Source organism: Mauremys reevesii, linkage group 24, assembly GCF_016161935.1.
Source record: "Mauremys reevesii isolate NIE-2019 linkage group 24, ASM1616193v1, whole genome shotgun sequence".
NCBI lineage: Eukaryota > Metazoa > Chordata > Testudines > Geoemydidae > Mauremys > Mauremys reevesii.
In genome coordinates this window covers 890,762-907,616 of record NC_052646.1, presented here as the reverse complement: position 1 = coordinate 907,616, position 16,855 = coordinate 890,762, and the positions used below count along the sequence as shown (strand labels likewise).

At 58.5% G+C, this 16,855-nt stretch overlaps 2 protein-coding genes across 3 annotated transcripts; both read left to right on the top strand.

Annotated features, from left to right (window-relative positions):
- Positions 1–218: 218 nt before the first annotated feature.
- On the top strand, positions 219–2,646 carry CKS1B (CDC28 protein kinase regulatory subunit 1B). The gene is made up of 3 exons (XM_039512543.1): positions 219–376; positions 978–1,105; positions 2,023–2,646. The coding sequence occupies exons 1-3, from the start codon at positions 318–320 to the stop codon at positions 2,073–2,075; spliced, it is 240 nt and encodes a 79-aa protein (XP_039368477.1). The 5' UTR covers positions 219–317; the 3' UTR covers positions 2,076–2,646.
- A 2,306-nt stretch (positions 2,647–4,952) lies between these two features.
- On the top strand, positions 4,953–15,644 carry FLAD1 (flavin adenine dinucleotide synthetase 1). 2 transcript variants are annotated; one of them, XM_039512128.1, is made up of 8 exons: positions 4,953–5,038; positions 5,691–5,914; positions 6,646–7,405; positions 8,598–8,745; positions 11,712–11,810; positions 12,891–13,080; positions 14,851–14,924; positions 15,276–15,644. In XM_039512128.1, the coding sequence occupies exons 2-8, from the start codon at positions 5,756–5,758 to the stop codon at positions 15,409–15,411; spliced, it is 1,566 nt and encodes a 521-aa protein (XP_039368062.1). In that variant the 5' UTR covers positions 4,953–5,038; positions 5,691–5,755; the 3' UTR covers positions 15,412–15,644. The 2 variants fall into 2 exon arrangements, with proteins under 2 accessions (XP_039368062.1, XP_039368061.1); XM_039512127.1 differs by lacking the exon at positions 4,953–5,038 and having other exon boundaries at positions 5,461–5,914.
- The last annotated feature ends 1,211 nt before the right edge of the window (positions 15,645–16,855 follow it).

The following is a 16,855-nucleotide window of genomic DNA, read 5'->3' as shown; positions in this document are numbered from 1 at the left end:
CTCCTTTCCACCCCGCCCAACCAGCGCCAGGGCGGAACGCACGCGCCCCTTCTTCAGGCTTGGCCAATGAGAGAGCTAGGGGACCCGGACGGGGACACACCCCCTGTTGGACTTCGTCAATCGCGTCCCGGGCGATCACGTGAGAGGAGTTCGCCCCGCCTCCTCCGGCTGGACCAATGGGCGCGGGAGGCGGCGGCGTTTGAAAGCGGCGGTTGAGGTCGGTGGGGGCGGGTGGAGGGCAGCGCGAGACCTACCAAGGCGTCGCGACGGCCCGGGAGCGCGCAGAGGCCGCCGGGAAGGGGGCGGACCGCGGGAGCATGGCGCACAAGCAGATCTATTACTCGGACAAGTACGACGACGAGGAGTTCGAGTATCGGTGAGAGGGGGCGGGGCCGGCGCGCGGCCGGGGGCGGGGGCCAGGCCGGGGCCCCCGGGGCTGCACAACCCACCTGGAAACGGGGCGCGGGCCCCGGGGCGTGAACCGGGAGCCGCGCGTGGCCTCCCCCCCCCGTTCTCCAGGGGGTCGGGCCGGGGCGGGGGCCCGCGGCCCCCCTGCCTCACCCGCCTCTAACTCTCCGGCCGCCGCACGTGGCTGTTTTCAGCCGGTCTCTGTCTGCGGGTCTCTCGCTAGACCTGAACTCGTGTTGTTGGCCGAGTCAATCACCTTTTTAAATGTGTAGGAAGCGTCCTTTAAAATTAAACTGAAACGCAGAGCCCCCCCCCCCCGGAGCGGTAGCCAGGCCCCGGGCAGTGTGAGGGCCACTGAAAATCAGCTCGCCGGCTGCAGGTCGCCTACCCCTGGGCTAAATGATAACAATCCTCCGTCCCTTCTGGCCTGGGCATCTGTGACCCTAGGGGAAGGGGAGAAAGAGAGAGCCGGGGCTCCTGGGAGAACAAGCCATTGAAGTGCTGTTGGGTAACTGGGAAATGTACCTGCCTCCAGCGTTGTCATCTTGTATTCTTCCTCCTGCTTGCAGGCATGTGATGTTACCAAAGGATATAGCCAAACTGGTCCCTAAAACACACCTGATGTCTGAATCAGAATGGAGGAACTTAGGAGTTCAACAGAGCCAAGGCTGGGTCCATTATATGATCCACGAACCAGGTTAGTTGGCCATGATTCACGTCACTAAGCCTATGGGCTACTTTACTAGTCTGGGATCTTGATTAAAGTTATATTCATTCTAGTTAGAACAAAAACCAAGACTTCACGATGCTGGATTTGATGGGTTTTGGCACACTAGCCGATGGCTGGAAGCCAAAATCATACTGGGTACCGGATATGGGGCAGGTTTTGTGCTGCGTTCACATGTGTAATCATAATGACTTCAGTGAGAGTTCAATATAAGTAAGGAGAGTGGAATTTGGCCCCCAGCTGGTTTACTGACTCAACAGCAGGAACATCTCAATTTCCTGCAATACTAAAAGTCTGCAGCAGGCTGAGCCTTCTGTTACTAATGGCGATGAGCTTTGCAGAAAGAGACAGCACCCACTTCAAAATCAGAATTTAGAGATTCCTGCTATTGCAGTTCCTTCCTAGGAGAATCCCTGCCCCCCTTTAATTGGATATAAACCCTGCTGCATGCTAGTGGGGCTGCTGTTTACCGTAGAGCTGTCACCCAACTGGCCTGGGGAAAGAACTGAGGCTGAGTGCTTAGTATGCCAAGTGAGGCACGGAGGGACAGGGTATTGTAGAAGTGATCTTTGTAGCAAGATGGGATTGTTGTCCTGTAGTCAACCAACTGGGATTCCCTTTGTCTGCAAGCTTGAGCACATTTGATCTCTGGGGCTGTTGGCTGGCTCATGGGGGAGACATAATCTATAACGTGACTATATAATGACACACCTGGCTAAAGGGGCTTCTGGCAAATTAGATCAGACTGTCAGTATCAATTTACAGGGCTCCGGGTCTGTGGTTTTATTCCCTCTCTAAACATTGCACACTAGGGAATAAGTGAACAGAACACTTGTGCATTTTAACCTGCAGATTGTCCTAATGCTCTGCTCTCCATCTCCTTTCAGAGCCTCACATACTGCTGTTCCGACGGCCACTGCCAAAGAAGCCAGAAAAATGAACCTGTTACGTCTGACCTGTGTATAGAACCTCCCCTCTCTGTCTTTTCTTAGATACATGCACCTTTGGGGGTTTTGTCTCCTGTTTTAAAATATCTGACAAATGTTTCAATACATTAAAACTCCTGGCGATTTAACTTCAAGCAAATCCAATCATCATGACAATAGTGGCTGGTAGAAAATGACTTGACTCAAAACTAGAGTCTGGCCGTTACATATGAAATATCCTGTTGTATAGAACCCAATGATTCTTACCCACTGAGTGTGTCAATGCTCTCCTGAGTTCTACTTCAGCAGAGAGATTTTAACTGCAAAATCTAGACTTCAACAGTTGAACCATAAATATTTTAACGTTGTTTGGCATGTGATAGTTGCTGCTTGTACCTTTTACTCCAGGGGGTATGTTGGACTTTATTCCAGGTGGACACTATATCCACTTGCTTGGCATCTGCTTTAACACTGTTTGATATGTATTTTTGAATCTGTATTTTTGAATAATTTTTAAAGTTCTAGAAAGTCTGTTCAAAATCTGTGGTTGAAGTCCTTCAATAAAGAAGGTTTTTTTTTTAAATACATGGGTTTCCTCTCATTCATCTGAAACAATCCCCTCTGCCACCTTTTGTTGTCTAAACACTGGATATTCTCCCCCGCACCCCTGGAGTGGGTGGTGCTAACACATGCCTTTGTTTTGTTTTGTTTCATTAGTTTCAAGTGTCAATCCTCCACAGATGTGTGGAGAGAAATAACTTTGCAGGATTCTGGTAATGTGCCTTAATCTCATTTGCTCTCAGAAAATCTTTCCTAAAAGAGATGAGACTATTTAACTCTTTAAAAGGCTTATTACCTCACTACTAAGTACCCAACATTTCTCTAAAACCATCTAAGACACGCCCCCCACCCTTTGTCTACAAAATTAGCCTTGTTGCCCTAACATGCACTTTCTGTCCATCAAGGCAATAATCATAGTAAGAGTTTAAGTAGGGTTAGGTCTGTAGCATTCAAGGTTTAGAACAGGAGTTCTCAATCTGGGGGTTGGGACCACTTAGGGGGTCACAAGGTTATTAAGTGGGTCACTGTCAGCCTCCACCCCAAACCCTGCTTTGCCTCCAGCATTTATAATGGTGTTATAAATTAAAAAACACTATATATTTAAGGGGGTCACACTCAGAGGCTTGCTATGTAAAAGGGGTCACCAGTACAAAAGTTTGAGACCCCCTTGGTTTAGAAGGCAGCCTGCTGTCTAACTAGATGGCTAAGGCAGGTTTTCCTAGTGGGGAGATTACCCATGTCCTTCTTGGAGTCTGTATCAGCTGTTGATGTATAGCTCCTCTGCTTAGCTCATAGAGAAACAGGTCAAGCACTTGACTCTGGGTAGCTGCAGGCCTCTGACTTCATAGAATATCAGGGTTGGAAGGGATCTCAGAAGGTCATCTAGTCCAACCGCCTGCTCAAAGCAGGACCAATCCCCAGACAGATTTTTTACCCCAGTTCCCTAAATGGCCCCCTCGAGGATTGAACTCACAACCCTGGGTTTAGTAGGCCAATGCTCAAACCGCTGAGCTATCCCTCTTGAACCCTAGTCAGCCCCCTTACTGGCAACTTTTTAGTGGGCCACGACTGAGCAGTGAAGCAAGGAGCTGGTTCAGTGTAAAGTGGTATGGGCAGGAGCTATGCCCCTAGCTCTAATTGCCAACAGCTAATAATACTGAAACAGTCTGCCAGAGCCAGCTCCAGCCTGGTGTCCATAGGCAGGGCCCCATGCTGTAGGGAGAGAAGGGTAGCAAGCCCACTTCCTGCATTGTGCCACAAGCCCAGTACCATGAAACTCACAGGGAAGGGTGCATGCCTAGGACCCCATGGGATTGGGCTCGCTGCCCAGCCCTACAGTGTGCTGGGATCCCAGCAGCGGGGGGACGGTCCCAGGGAAGGGTACTGAGGTAGGGCCTCGTGGGGTGGGCAGTGAGCCTGGATCCAGCACCAGGGGGGGCCCAGGGAAGGGTGTCGTGGTGGGGCAGGTGGGCAGCGAGCCCAATCCCTGCAGTGTGCCGGGATCCCAGCACCAGGGAAGGGTGCCGAGGTAGGGTCTTGTGGGGCAGGTGGGCAGCGAGCCCAATCCCTGCAGCGTGCTGGGATCCCAGCACGGGGTAGGGCCTCGTGGGGCAGGTGGGCAGCGAGCCCAATCCCTGCAGTGTGCCGGGATCCCAGCACCAGGGGGGGGTCCCAGGGAAGGGTGCCGAGGTAGGGTCTTGTGGGGCAGGTGGGCAGCGAGCCCAATCCCTGCAGCGTGCCGGGATCCCAGCAGCGGGGGGACGGTCCCAGGGAAGGGTGCCGAGGTAGGGCCTCGTGGGGTGGGCAGTGAGCCTGGATCCAGCACCGGGGTGGGGGGCAGGGAAGGGTGCCGAGGTGGGGTCTTGTGGGGCAGGTGAGCAGCGAGCCCAATCCCTGCAGCGTGCCGGGATCCCAGCACCGGGGGGGGTCCCAGGGAAGGGTGCCGAGGTGGGGTCTTGTGGGGCAGGTGAGCAGCGAGCCCAATCCCTGCAGCGTGCCGGGATCCCAGCACCAGGGGGGGCCCAGGGAAGGGTCCCACGGACACCCCGGTCTGCGCACCCCCAACGCTCGGACTGTGGCCACGCCCTTTGCACCAGCGCCCCCTGCCGGAAAAACGTGGAGGAAACTCAGCGCCCCGCCCACGGGGAGGATGCAGGCCAATCAGCTGCTAGGACGTTCCATGGCTGGGAGGAACCCTCCACGGGCTGCGATGGTTCAGCCCCGGCCCTGAGAAGCTCTGATGTACGTCACTTTCTCCCGTGTCAAGACTGGCCAATCAACGCATTCACAGTCTTCTTGTCTACTGACTGGCATCCTGACTATCCAATGAAAGGAGAGAGGGTCGACGGAGGCGAAGCTTCACTCGCTGTGGGCTGGGGAGGCGGGGCTGGGACTGGAGGCGCTGGGCTGCCAGCAGGTGGGGGTGGCCGGACGCCTGGGTTCTCTCCCTGGCTCGAGAGGGGGGCCGGGAGCCAGGAGTCCTGAGTTCTCTCCCCAGCTCTGGGAGGGGAGTGGGGGCTGGTGGGTTAGAGCAGGGGGGCCTGGGAGCCAGGACTCCTGGGTTCTCTCCCCGGCTCTGGGAGGGAGGTGGGGGCTGGGAGCCAGGACTCCTGGGTTCTCTCCCCAGCTCTGGGAAGTAGTGGGGGCTGGTGGTTAGAGCAGGAGGGGCTGGGAGCCAGGACTCCTGGGTTCTCTCCCCGGCTCTGGGAGGGGAGTGGGGGCTGGTGGTTAGAGCAGGGGGGGGCTGGGAGCCAAGAGTCCTGAGTTCTCTCCCTGGCTCGGGGAGGGGAGTGGGGGCTGGTGGTTAGAGTGGGAGGGCAGGGGGGGCTAGGAGGCAGGACTCCTGGGTTCTCTCCTGGGCTTTTGGAGGATAGTGGGGTTTAGTGGTTGGGGGCTGAGAACCAGGACTCCTGGGTTTTTTTCCCAGCTGTGCCCCCACTCATTGTCTGACCCTTTGTTTCTGGCTCTCATACCCAGTCGCTCTCCTTTAGGCCATTTCTGTGCTCTCTTGGGCATTCATATTCATGCGGCCTTAGCATCCTTGTGAGCGCTCTGATGTTTGGTTGCAGGTGCTGTTGTCCTGGAGATGCCTGGGTGTCATCTCTAGACTGGAGGGACCTGACTGTGGGTGCCCATGCACTGGGCCCTCAGGATCTGCAGGAGCATTGGGCGGGTGGGACGGGAGAGCTGGCCTTTCCAAGCCATGGCTGCGCAGAGCAGCACCCTCCCTGTGCAGAATGGCCACGACGCCGTCACAGCCGGGATCATCATCATCGGAGATGAGATCCTGAAGGTACAATACTGGCGCTGCACTGTGCACTCCCCAGCTGCTCTGTCCTCTGCGCCACACCCGTGTCGCACCGTTTGGGGTCAGGCTCCAGATCGACAGAGACTGGGACAACAATTTCTCAGGCTGGCCGTGAACTTTGTCTTCCCCCACGCTTGGCCAGATTGCATCACCCGTGCTCACCTTGGTAGCTCCTCACGCTGCTGGTCGACCCGGGCCTACTCAGCAGGGTGGAGGGGCCCCCATTTAGCCCTAAGCTAGTGGAACTCACCTTAGAGTCCCAGTCGAGCTTTATTGAGGGGCCTAGCTAGGACATCCCCATTGTGGGGAGGTCAAAGTGCACAGGCTGGTAAATGTTCAATGACAGCACCTTCCCCATGAGGGTCTGAAAAGTCCCAGGCATTAATCACTAGTTCCCTCTCCCTCCCAGAGACAGGGATGGAACCCAGGAGTCCAGGCTCCCAGCCCCCCCGCTCTAACCACTAGTCCCCTCTCCCTCCAAGAGATAGGGATGGAACCCAGGAGTCCAGGCTCCCAGCGCCCCAGCCCCCCCACTCTAACCACTAGTCCCCTCTCCCTCCCAGAGACAGGGATGGAACCCAGAAGTCCTGGCTCCCTGCCTGCCCGCTCCCCGCCCTCCACCCCCTGAGGCATCTCCTAGTTCTGCAGCATGTGGCCAGTGGTGATGCGCCACCGCTTTGCTGGCTGGGGTCATCTCACAATATTTTTGCCTCCAGGGACTCACCCAGGACACAAACTCCTTCTTCATGTGCCGGAAGCTGCGGTCGCTGGGGGTGAAAGTTGCCAGAATCTCCGTGGTCCCTGATGACGTCGATACCATCGCCACGGAGATCTCCTCCTTCGCAGCCAAGTTCACCTATGTGCTGACATCAGGGGGCATTGGCCCCACCCACGATGATGTGACCTTTGAGGCGGTGGCCAAAGCGTTTGGGGAGCAGGTTTGCCCCCACCCAGAGCTGGTCGCCCTGGTGCACAGGTTCTTTGGCAAGACGGACGTGCATTGCCCTGAGATGAAGCTGGCGCACGTCCCTGAGTCTTCGCTGCTCAACTACGGCACGGACAAGAGGACGGGCGATGCCATGAAATACCCCCTTGTCAGCGTGCGCAACGTCTACGTCTTCCCGGGCATCCCGGTGCTGATGGAGCGGGCGCTGGAGGGGCTCGGCCACCTCTTCCGCAATGAGCAGACCCGCTTCCACTCCCGGGAGATCTACGTCAGTGCCGATGAGACGCTCCTGGCACCCATGCTCAACCAGGCCAACGCCTGCTTTGGGCGCCACACACACCTGGGCTCCTACCCTGACTGGGTCAACAACTACTACCGCGTGAGGCTGACCCTGGACTCGGAGTCTGAGCAGCACCTGGAGGAAGCTTACAGCTTCCTGATGCAGAACCTACGCCCTGCGCTGGTCGTGCCCCTGGTGACAGACCCTGTGGCGCGGGCAGCCACGGACGTGTATGCCCTGGCTGAGTCTGGTATGGCCTGGCTGGAGTAGCTACAGGGGCCTGTGGCTCTGGGGCTTGGTCCTGCTGCATATAATAGGAGCAACCGAAGCACCAGGCTCCCTCATGGTGCTTCCCACCCACCTGCCTGAGCCCGGACCTGCAGGGAACAGTTTGAAGGGGGGGTTCAGTCAGACCTGGGCCTCTGTGGAGGCTGCCAGCCCTGGTGGGTTCAGATGTGAGCACCTGTCTGGCTCCAGGCTGGTCCCCAACCCATTGTGCACAGGCCAGCAGTCACCATGGAGTCACTGCTGGTCGTGACTGAGCTGGGCTGCCGTGGAGAGGGAGCTGCCTGGTCGTGTGGTCACAGCATTGGCCTGGGGTCTGGATTCAAATCCCAGCTCTGCCACTGGTTCGGTATGACATGGGCCACTCACTGCCTCTCCCTTCTCTGGGTCCCTGTCGATAAAAGCAGCCTGTCCGTTCAGCCTGTGAGCTCGTTGGACAGGGACTGTCCCCCTCCGTGTCCATGCAGCGCCTGGCGCAATGGGTGGGGCCTGTAGGCACAGCTGTAATGTGCTGCTAATCATGGTGGAGAAGGTCTCTGGAGCCTCCATGTCCTTGGGGATCAGGCAGGCCTCGTCAATGCCAGTCTAGCGAGAGCAGCCGTGCCCTCCCGGTGTGGCAGCATTGGCAGGACTCTGCTTAGGGTGGCATAGATTGTGCCAGTTCCCCGCACCGGCACGGTTCGGCCAGTATAAATGTGTCTGCGAGGGCTCGTGCCAGCAGAGCTGCGTTGCTGAAATGTCCCCCGCGCTGACAGAGTCAACAGAGCTGGGCAGGGGCACCTGTCAGCGCAGCGTGGGCCCCTTCCTCCCGGCACAGGCCAGGCCCGAGGCTGACGGGGATGGATCTCAAGGATGGTTTTGCTAACCCCATTCAGACCCCCCCCCCAAGCCAGGCTTCCGGGGCCCTGTGGAGAGCGGGGGACGGGTGGTGGGTATCAAACGTGATGGGGAGCAGGGGAGTGCTCGCAGGAGTGTAACCAGCAACCTCCCAGATGGGGCAGCCCCAGGCTTTGAGAGGCTGGGACCTACCCTGCTGGCTGCTGCTCCTGCCTCGTCCCAGAGCGAGACTCCGTGCAGCAGGTGGGGAAAGGGGGGCGGGAGGCTCCGACCTGCACCAAGCCCAGTCCCCGCTCGCTGACTCCTCTCCTCTGCGGCAGGTTCCGCCCTGGGCCAGAGGGTGGCAGCAGCGCTCCGGACCATCGAAGAGGCCTTGGATCGGTTCAGCCTGGCCCAGATCTGCGTGGGCTTCAACGGGGGCAAGGACTGCACGGCCCTGCTGCACCTGTTCCACGCCGCCGTGCAGAGGTACCCGCCGCTCCCCCTACCCTGCGTCAGAGCCCCAGCGGGCTGCCCTGGGCATGGCGCCCAAAGGAGGACGTGGGCTCTAGGGAGGTAGAGCAGTGGGGTGGGAGTCAGGACTCCTGGGTTCTATTCCCAGCCCTGGAAGGGGAGTGGGGGCTACTGGGGAGCGTCATAGAAATGTGGGGCAGGAAGGGACCCCACAAAGTCATCAAGTCCAGCCCCCTGCGCTGAGGCAGGGCCAAGTCAGGCTAGGCCGTCTCTGACGGGGGTTTGTCCAACTTTCTGAAACTTCTGCAGGGGTAGAGAGTCCGCTGCCTCCTGCTCCAGAGTGTAACTTGTCTTCGAGGCCGAAAGATTTTCCCGAATCTCCCCTGCTGCAGATTCAGCCCATCGCCACTTGTCCTGCCTCCAGTGAACATAAGAACATAAGAACGGCCGTACCGGGTCAGACCAAAGGTCCATCTAGCCCAGTATCTGTCTACCGACAGTGGCCAATGCCAGGTGCCCCGGAGGGAGTGAACCTAACAGGCAATGATCAAGTGATCTCTCTCCTGCCATCCATCTCCATCCTCTGACGAACAGAGGCTAGGGACACCATTCTTACCCATCCTGGCTAATAGCCATTTATGGACTTAGCCACCATGAATTTATCCAGTCCCCTTTTAAACATTGTTATAGTCCTAGCCTTCACAACCTCCTCAGGTAAGGAGTTCCACAAGCTGACTGTGCGCTGCGTGAAGAAGAACTTCCTTTTATTTGTTTTAAACCTGCTGCCTATTAATTTCATTTGGTGGCCCCTAGTTCTTGTATTATGGGAATAAGTAAATAACTTTTCCTTATCCACTTTCTCAACATCACTCATGATTTTATATACCTCTATCATGTCCCCCCTTAGTCTTCTCTTTTCCAAACTGAAGAGTTCTAGCCTCTTTAATCTTTCCTCATATGGGACCCTCTCTAAACCCCTAATCATTTTAGTTGCTCTTTTCTGAACCTTTTCTAGTGCTAGAATATCTTTTTTGAGGTGAGGAGACCACATCTGTACACAGTATTCGAGATGTGGGCGTACCATGGATTTATATAAGGGCAATAATATATTCTCAGTCTTATTCTCTATCCCCTTTTTAATGATTCCTAACATCCTGTTTGCTTTTTTGACCGCCTCTGCACACTGCGTGGACATCTTCAGAGAACTATCCACGATAACTCCAAGATCTTTTTCCTGACTCGTTGTAGCTAAATTAGCCCCCATCATGTTGTATGTATAGTTGGGGTTATTTTTTCCAATGTGCATCACTTTACATTTATCCACATTACATTTCATGGAGGTGGAGTACAATCGATTCCTATCTTTATAGCAGCCTCCACAGATTTGCAGACTGCTCTCAGGTCCCTCCTCAGTCGTCTTTTCTTGAGACTCAACGTGCCCCATTTTTTGAGCCTTTCCTCCCAGGTGAGGTTTTCTAAACCTTCGATCAGTTTTGGGGCTCTCCTCTGGGCCCTCCAGTTTGTCCCCATCTTCCTTAAAGGCCTGGCCTCCCTCAGCACAGCACATCTCAGTCTCCCCTGCATCCAGGTGGGCTCTGCCTCCTCCCCCTCTCCAGCCCAGAGCCTCCCTGCTTCCCAGAGGGGAATCTGATATCACCGTCCCCAAGCCCCCTCTGTCCGTTGTCTTCTCTCCAGGTAAACAGGGTCTCCTGGGCCTTCTCTCCCCTCTTCTGTCCTCTGGCCCCTCTGGCTGGAACCGGCTGGTCAGGTCACCGGGGTCCTCTCCCCGCAGCCCATTGTCCTCCCACTGGCCAGAACCGGCTGTGACTCCTGAGCTGGGCCTCTGGGTCGCCAGGTCACCAGTCACTGGGGTCTCCATCCTCCAGGCCATTGGCTGGGGTCCCAAGTTCCCTCTCTGATCCTCTATAACAACAAACTCCCTCTCCCCTCACCTCGTTAAACCAGTAACACCCAGGGAAACTGAGTCCCACCCCCTCTGCATGCAACCCACTGGAAAAACAAGAAAATCCCCCACTTTGTCACACAGTGCAGTACCCAGAACTGGACACAGGACAGCTGGGGCCTCAGCAGTGCCGAGCGGAGTGGGACACTTACACACGACGCTCCCAGGAATGTGCCCTAGTAATGGACTTTTTTTGCGGCTGCATCATTTTGTTGACTCCTATTCAGTTTGTGGTCCGCTGTAAGCCCCAGACCCTATCCAGCCGTGCAACCCTCCCCCCGGCTAGTGCCCGTTTGTAGCTGTGCATTTGGTTTTCCCTTCCTGACTGTTGTGCTTTGTCCTTGTCTTTTCTGAATTTCATCGTGTTGATTTCAGATTCATTCTCCAATTTTGTCAAGCTCATTGTGAACAATAATCCCGTCCCCCCAAGTGCTTGCAACCCCTCCCAGCTTGGTGTCATCCACATATTTGATAAGCGTGTGCTCTGCTCCGTTATCCCAGTCAGCAATGAAAATACTGAGCGGTACCAGAGCCAGGCCCAACTCCTGCAGGACCCCCTAGAGACGCCCTCCTACTCTGACAGTGAGTCACTAACTACTGTCTGAAGACGGCCTTTGAGCCAGTTGTGCACCCACCTTATAGTCGTTCCGTCTAGACCCTGGCTTGCTTGTGAGAATGTCATGTGGGACTGTGTCAAAAGCCTCACTAAATTCAAGATCTCTCACATGACCTGCTTCCCCCATCCCTGTCAGAGAGGGAAATTGGGCTGGCCTGGCATGACTTGTTTGTGACAGATCCATGCTGGCTGTTCCTTATCGCCCTGATCTCCTCTGGGTGCTCACAAGTTGATAGTTTAATAGCATGTTCCAGGAACTGAAGTTGGTCTGATTGGTGTATAATTCCCTGGACTCCTGGGGTCTGGTCCCAGCTCTGTCACTGACTCGCTGCATGGCCCTGTGCAGGCCAGGCCAGGCGGCTGGGGATGGTGAGTCATGGTGACGGATGTCTCTCTCTCCAGGCGATTCCCACAGCGGGAGGAGAAGCTGCAGGTGCTCTATATTCGCATTGTGTCCCCCTTCCCCGAGATGGAGCAGTTCATTCAGGCCACCACCCAGAGGTAAGAGAGGGGGGCTGTATTTCCAGGTAGCTCCCCACTTCCCTGCAGTGGAACAGCCCAGGCAGGATGGGCTTCAGAGGCAACCCTGGCACTTACAGGCTGGTGAGCCTAACTTCAGTACCAGGCAAGTTGGTTGAAACCCCAGTAGAGAGCAGAATGATCAGACCCAGAGCTGAACATGGCAGGTTGGGGAAGAGTCAACACGGCTTTTGTGAAGGCGAATCATGCCTCAGCACTATTCAAATTCTTTGAGGGGTCAACAAACATGGCCAAGGGTGATCTAGTCGATATAATGAACTTGGACTTTCAGAAAGTCTTTCACAAGGTCCCTCACCAAAGGCTCTTGAGCAAAGCAGAGAGTCAGGGGATAGGAGAGAAGGTCTGATCAGTAACTGGTTACAAGATAGGAAACAAAGGGTAGGAATAAATGCTCAGCTTTCACAGTGGACAGAGGTAAATAGCAGGGGTCTGTACTGGGACCAGTGCTGGTCAACATACTCCTAAATGATCTGGAAAAAGAGGGTTAGCGGTGAGGTAGCCAAGTTTGCAGATGATACTAAATTACTGGAGATCGTTAAGTCAAACAAGTTACAAAGGGATTGCACAACTGGGTGACATAGTAACAAAATGGCAGATGAAATTCCATGTTGATAAATGCAGAGTGATGCACATTGGAAAACATAATCCCAACTCTACATACACAGTGATGGGGTCTAAATTAGCTGTTACCAGTCAAGAGAGTTCTTGGAGTCATTGTGGGTAGTCCTCAGTGTGCAGTGTTGGGAATCCCCCATGCTCTGGGTGTCCCTAAACCTCTGACTGCCAGAAGCTGGGACTGGAGACAGCAGGGGATGGATCACTGGATCCTTGCCCTGTTCTGTTCATTCCCTGCAAAGCATCAGGCACGGGCCACTGTCAAAAGACAGAACACTGGGCTAGAGGGCCCATTGGTCAGACCCAGTGTGGCCGTTCATACACTCTTATGAACCAACCAATTCACTGGGGTGGGGGCCTTGACTTCCCCACGGGGCTTTCCCACCCTTGAATGTTGTGTCCCCTGCTGCTCTTTCTGCGTGCCAGGTATGACCTCGGCCTCTGCACAGTGCAGGGGCACATCCAGCAGGCACTAGCAGACCTGAAGGCCCAGCACCCCCAGCTGCAGGCCGTGCTGATGGGGACGAGGAGGACCGATCCCTACTCCCGCACTCTGACGCCCATGTGTATGACCGACCCCGGCTGGCCCGAGTACATGCGGGTGAACCCCCTGCTGGTGCGTCATGGCACTAGGGCTGCTACTAGTGGGGCAGAGAAGTGCGGTTGGAATACAGGGCAGGGAGCCAGGACTCCTGGGTTCTCTTCTAGCTCTGGGAGGGCAGTTGGCTCTAGTGGGTTAGAGCAGCGGGGCTGGGAATCGGGTCTAAGGGATGAGACCTTAGTCCCCCTCTCCTGTCCGGCACTTCCTCCTACCCCACCTCTCCCCTCCCCACGGCATCCCTCCTGCCTCCCCTGGGCAGCACCGTCTCCACACCCCCCTCAGACTCTAACCCCTGTGGGTTGTCTCAGGCCCTTCCCAGCAGCGATCCAGTCCCAAGCTAGTTCTCCGGACGGACCTTTCAGACAAGCTCCAAAAAACCTGGGCTAGGAATTAAAGCTACGGTGTGCCCGGGTCCGCTCCCCGCCCTGCCGTGTGTCCCTGGGTCCGCGCCCCACAGCTCCCTGCCCTGCCATGTGCCCGCGTCCGCTCCCCGCCCTGCCGTGTGTCCCTGGGTCCGCGCCCCACAGCTCCCCGCCCTGCTGTGTCCCTGGGTCCGCGCCCCACAGCTCCCACCCCTGCTGTGTCCCTGGGTCCGCGCCCCACAGCTCCCTGCCCTGCTGTGTCCCTGGGTCCGCGCCCCACAGCTCCCCGTCCTGCCATGTGCCCGCGTCCGCGCCCCACAGTTCCCTGCCCTGCTGTGTCCCTGGGTCTGCAACCCACAGCTCCCCGTCCTGCCATGTGCCCGCGTCCGCGCCCCACGGCTCCCCGCCCTGCTGTGTCCCTGGGTCCGCGCCCCACAGCTCCCTGCCCTGCTGTGTCCCTGGGTCTGCGCCCCACAGCTCCCTGCCCTGCTGTGTCCCTGGGTCCGCGCCCCACAGCTCCCCGCCCTGCTGTGTCCCTGGGTCCGCGCCCCACAGCTCCCCGTCCTGCCATGTGCCCGCGTCCGCGCCCCACGGCTCCCTGCCCTGCTGTGTCCCTGGGTCCGCGCCCCACAGCTCTGCCATGTGCCCCACAGTTCCCTGCCCTGCTGTGTCCCTCCTGCCCTGCTGCGTCCCTGGGTCCGCGCCCCACCGCTCCCTGCCCTGCTGTGTCCCGGGGTCTGCACCCCACAGCTCCCCGTCCTGCCATGTGCCCGTGTCCGCGCCCCACAGCTCCCTGCCCTGCTGTGTCCCTGGGTCTGCAACCCACAGCTCCCCGTCCTGCCATGTGCCCGTGTCCGCGCCCCACGGCTCCCTGCCCTGCTGTGTCCCTGGGTCCGCGCCCCACAGCTCCCCGTCCTGCCATGTGCCCGCGTCCGCGCCCCACGGCTCCCCGCCCTGCTGTGTCCCTGGGTCCGCGCCCCACAGCTCCCTGCCCTGCTGTGTCCCTGGGTCCGCGCCCCACGGCTCCCTGCCCTGCCATGTGCCCATGTCTGCACCCCATGGCTCCCCGCCCCTCCGTGTGTCCGGGTCCAGGCCCTGTGGCTCCCCGCCCCTCCGTGTGTCCGGGTCCAGGCCCTGTGGCTCCCTTCTCTTCTGTGTGCCATGTCCGGGCCCTGTGGCTCCCCACCCAACTTTGCAGTGCCCTGTTGTTTGGCCCCCCACCCCAGCTGGCCATGCTGAGGGGATGGTCGGTGTCCGAGAGGGAAGGCGTTGGGGGGACAGTGACAGTCCCGGTGCCTTTGGGGAAGGGATGCCAGTGGCTTGGAGACTGGCTGAGCCCCACACAGCCAGCTGGCCTCAAACGAGGGGCGGGGGAGCCGAGGGCTCCGCGCAGCTGCTGCCGTGACCTCTGTTCTGCCTCCAGGACTGGACGTACCGGGACATCTGGCAGTTCCTGCGCACGCTCTTCGTCCCGTACTGCATCCTGTATGACAAGGGGTAAGAGCCCGGCTCGGGGGTGCTGGGCCTCCCCTCCCCCAACCCTGTCACTGCTCCCCGAGCCCTCGTCCAGAAGGACCAGCTGGGCTGGGCTCCATGGCCCAGGGGGTCCCCATCAGTCAGGTGTTGCCCAGGGTCTGGGGGGTGGAGTGAGAGCTGGGCAGTGGGAGGGGAGCTGAGGAGGTGGCAGGACGGGGTGGCACAGTGCATGAGGTCAGATGCCTGGCCGGACTCGCCCCCTCCAGGATTGTGCAGGGGCTTTTTAGCACAGAAGGAGGCGCTAGGCAACGCCTGGCATCTAGGACCCCTCGTGCCCCCGCCCTGCTCACAGCCCCCCTCCTCCTGTTGCAGCTACACCTCCCTGGGCAGCATGAGCAACACGCAGAAGAACCCGGCGCTGCGCTACACCAACGCGCTGGGCCAGGAGAGCTACCAGCCGGCCTACCTGCTGGAGAACGAGGAGGAGGAGCGCACCTCGCGCCAGTGAGGCCCTGCCAGGCGGGCCCTCCGCTCGGCGGCGCACTGGGCTGAGCGCGGGCTGCTTCCCCGGGCACTGTTGTCGGGACACCCCACCCGCGGCTCTGCCCCTCCTCGGCCTTGGGCCCTGCCTCCCAGACCTCTGGAGCAGGGCGTGGGGTGCACCTCCGCCCACTGGGCACTGCTGACTGGGACATGTGGACGGAGGGCCCGGGGGCCCTATGAATAAACCCGCTGCGCTCAGCCTCCTGCCTGCGTCTCCTGCCCATGCCGGCTCCCAGTGGGCTCAGAGCGTCGCCCCTACAGTGTGGGTCAGTGGGTTGTCATGGAGTGTGGGGGAGACAAGGCCCTGGACCCCCGGCTTCCTGCGATTCACCAGGACTCTCAGCCAGCCAGTAAAGCAGAAGGTTTATTAGACACCAGGAACACAGTCCAAGTCAGGTCTTGCAGGTACAGACAACAGGATCCCCCCCAATTAGGTCCATCTTGGGGTCCCAGGGGCACCATAGCCCCATTGGGGGGTCAGAGCCCCATTTGGGCTCTCCTCCATTCCCCAGCCACCTCCTGAAACTCTCTCCCTCAGCGTCTCCTCCCCACCTCTTTGTTCAGCTTCCTGGGCAGAGGTGTCACCTGGCCTCTCCCCTCTTCCTGGGTTCTCACGTTACCTGGTCAGGTTTCCTCCCTCCACCCATTCTCCCATTCCCCCCCCCCCCCCCCGCAGACTGTCCTCCCAGGCCAACCCCGCTCCCCAGCATTCACAGCCCACAGTAAGGACAGTCCCAGTTCCTCCTGGGTCCATGGCAGTCTGGCCTGAGGAGGGCAGAGGACTCTGGGAGATGGGATGTGCAGGGAATCTGACCCCTCCCTGGGACCATTGGCCACAGCTAGAGCCCAGCCAGTGCTGCTCGGTCTCTGGCAGCCTCTGCCCCTGGCACCATCTCGCACTCTCCCTGGGTGAGCGCCCGGCCCAGGGTCCCAGTGTCCTGCCCAAGGGGGGGGTCCCCTAGGGAGGCTGCCCCCCTTTTCCAGCAGGTTCAGTCTGGTTGGAGGCCAGGCCCCCCGGGGGCAGGAGCAAGCAGACCTGCTCAGGCAGCAAAATGCCCAGGCCTGGCGCAGGCAGCAGCCCCTCCCCCACCCTGCCCGAGGCCCTATTCATGCAGCCCTTTGAGCTGCAAAGAATCCAGCAGCTTCCAGCCTTTGCACAAGGGACTGGACTGGGTCAGGCGGCGGCTCATTCCCGCACGATGCATCTCCTGGGCAGACGCCTGGCCTGGCAGCCCCGGGCCCTGACCCGCTACCCCCTGGCGCAGCTGGCCCCCTACCCCCTGCGACGGGCGGTTCGGGGCATGGTGCTGCCGGGGCCCCTCCCCAAGGGCCCCGTGGGGCTGAATCTCAGCTACTGGCTGCTGGACGTGCTGCGGGAGTGCGCCTACGTCCTGCTGTGCTGCTGGTGC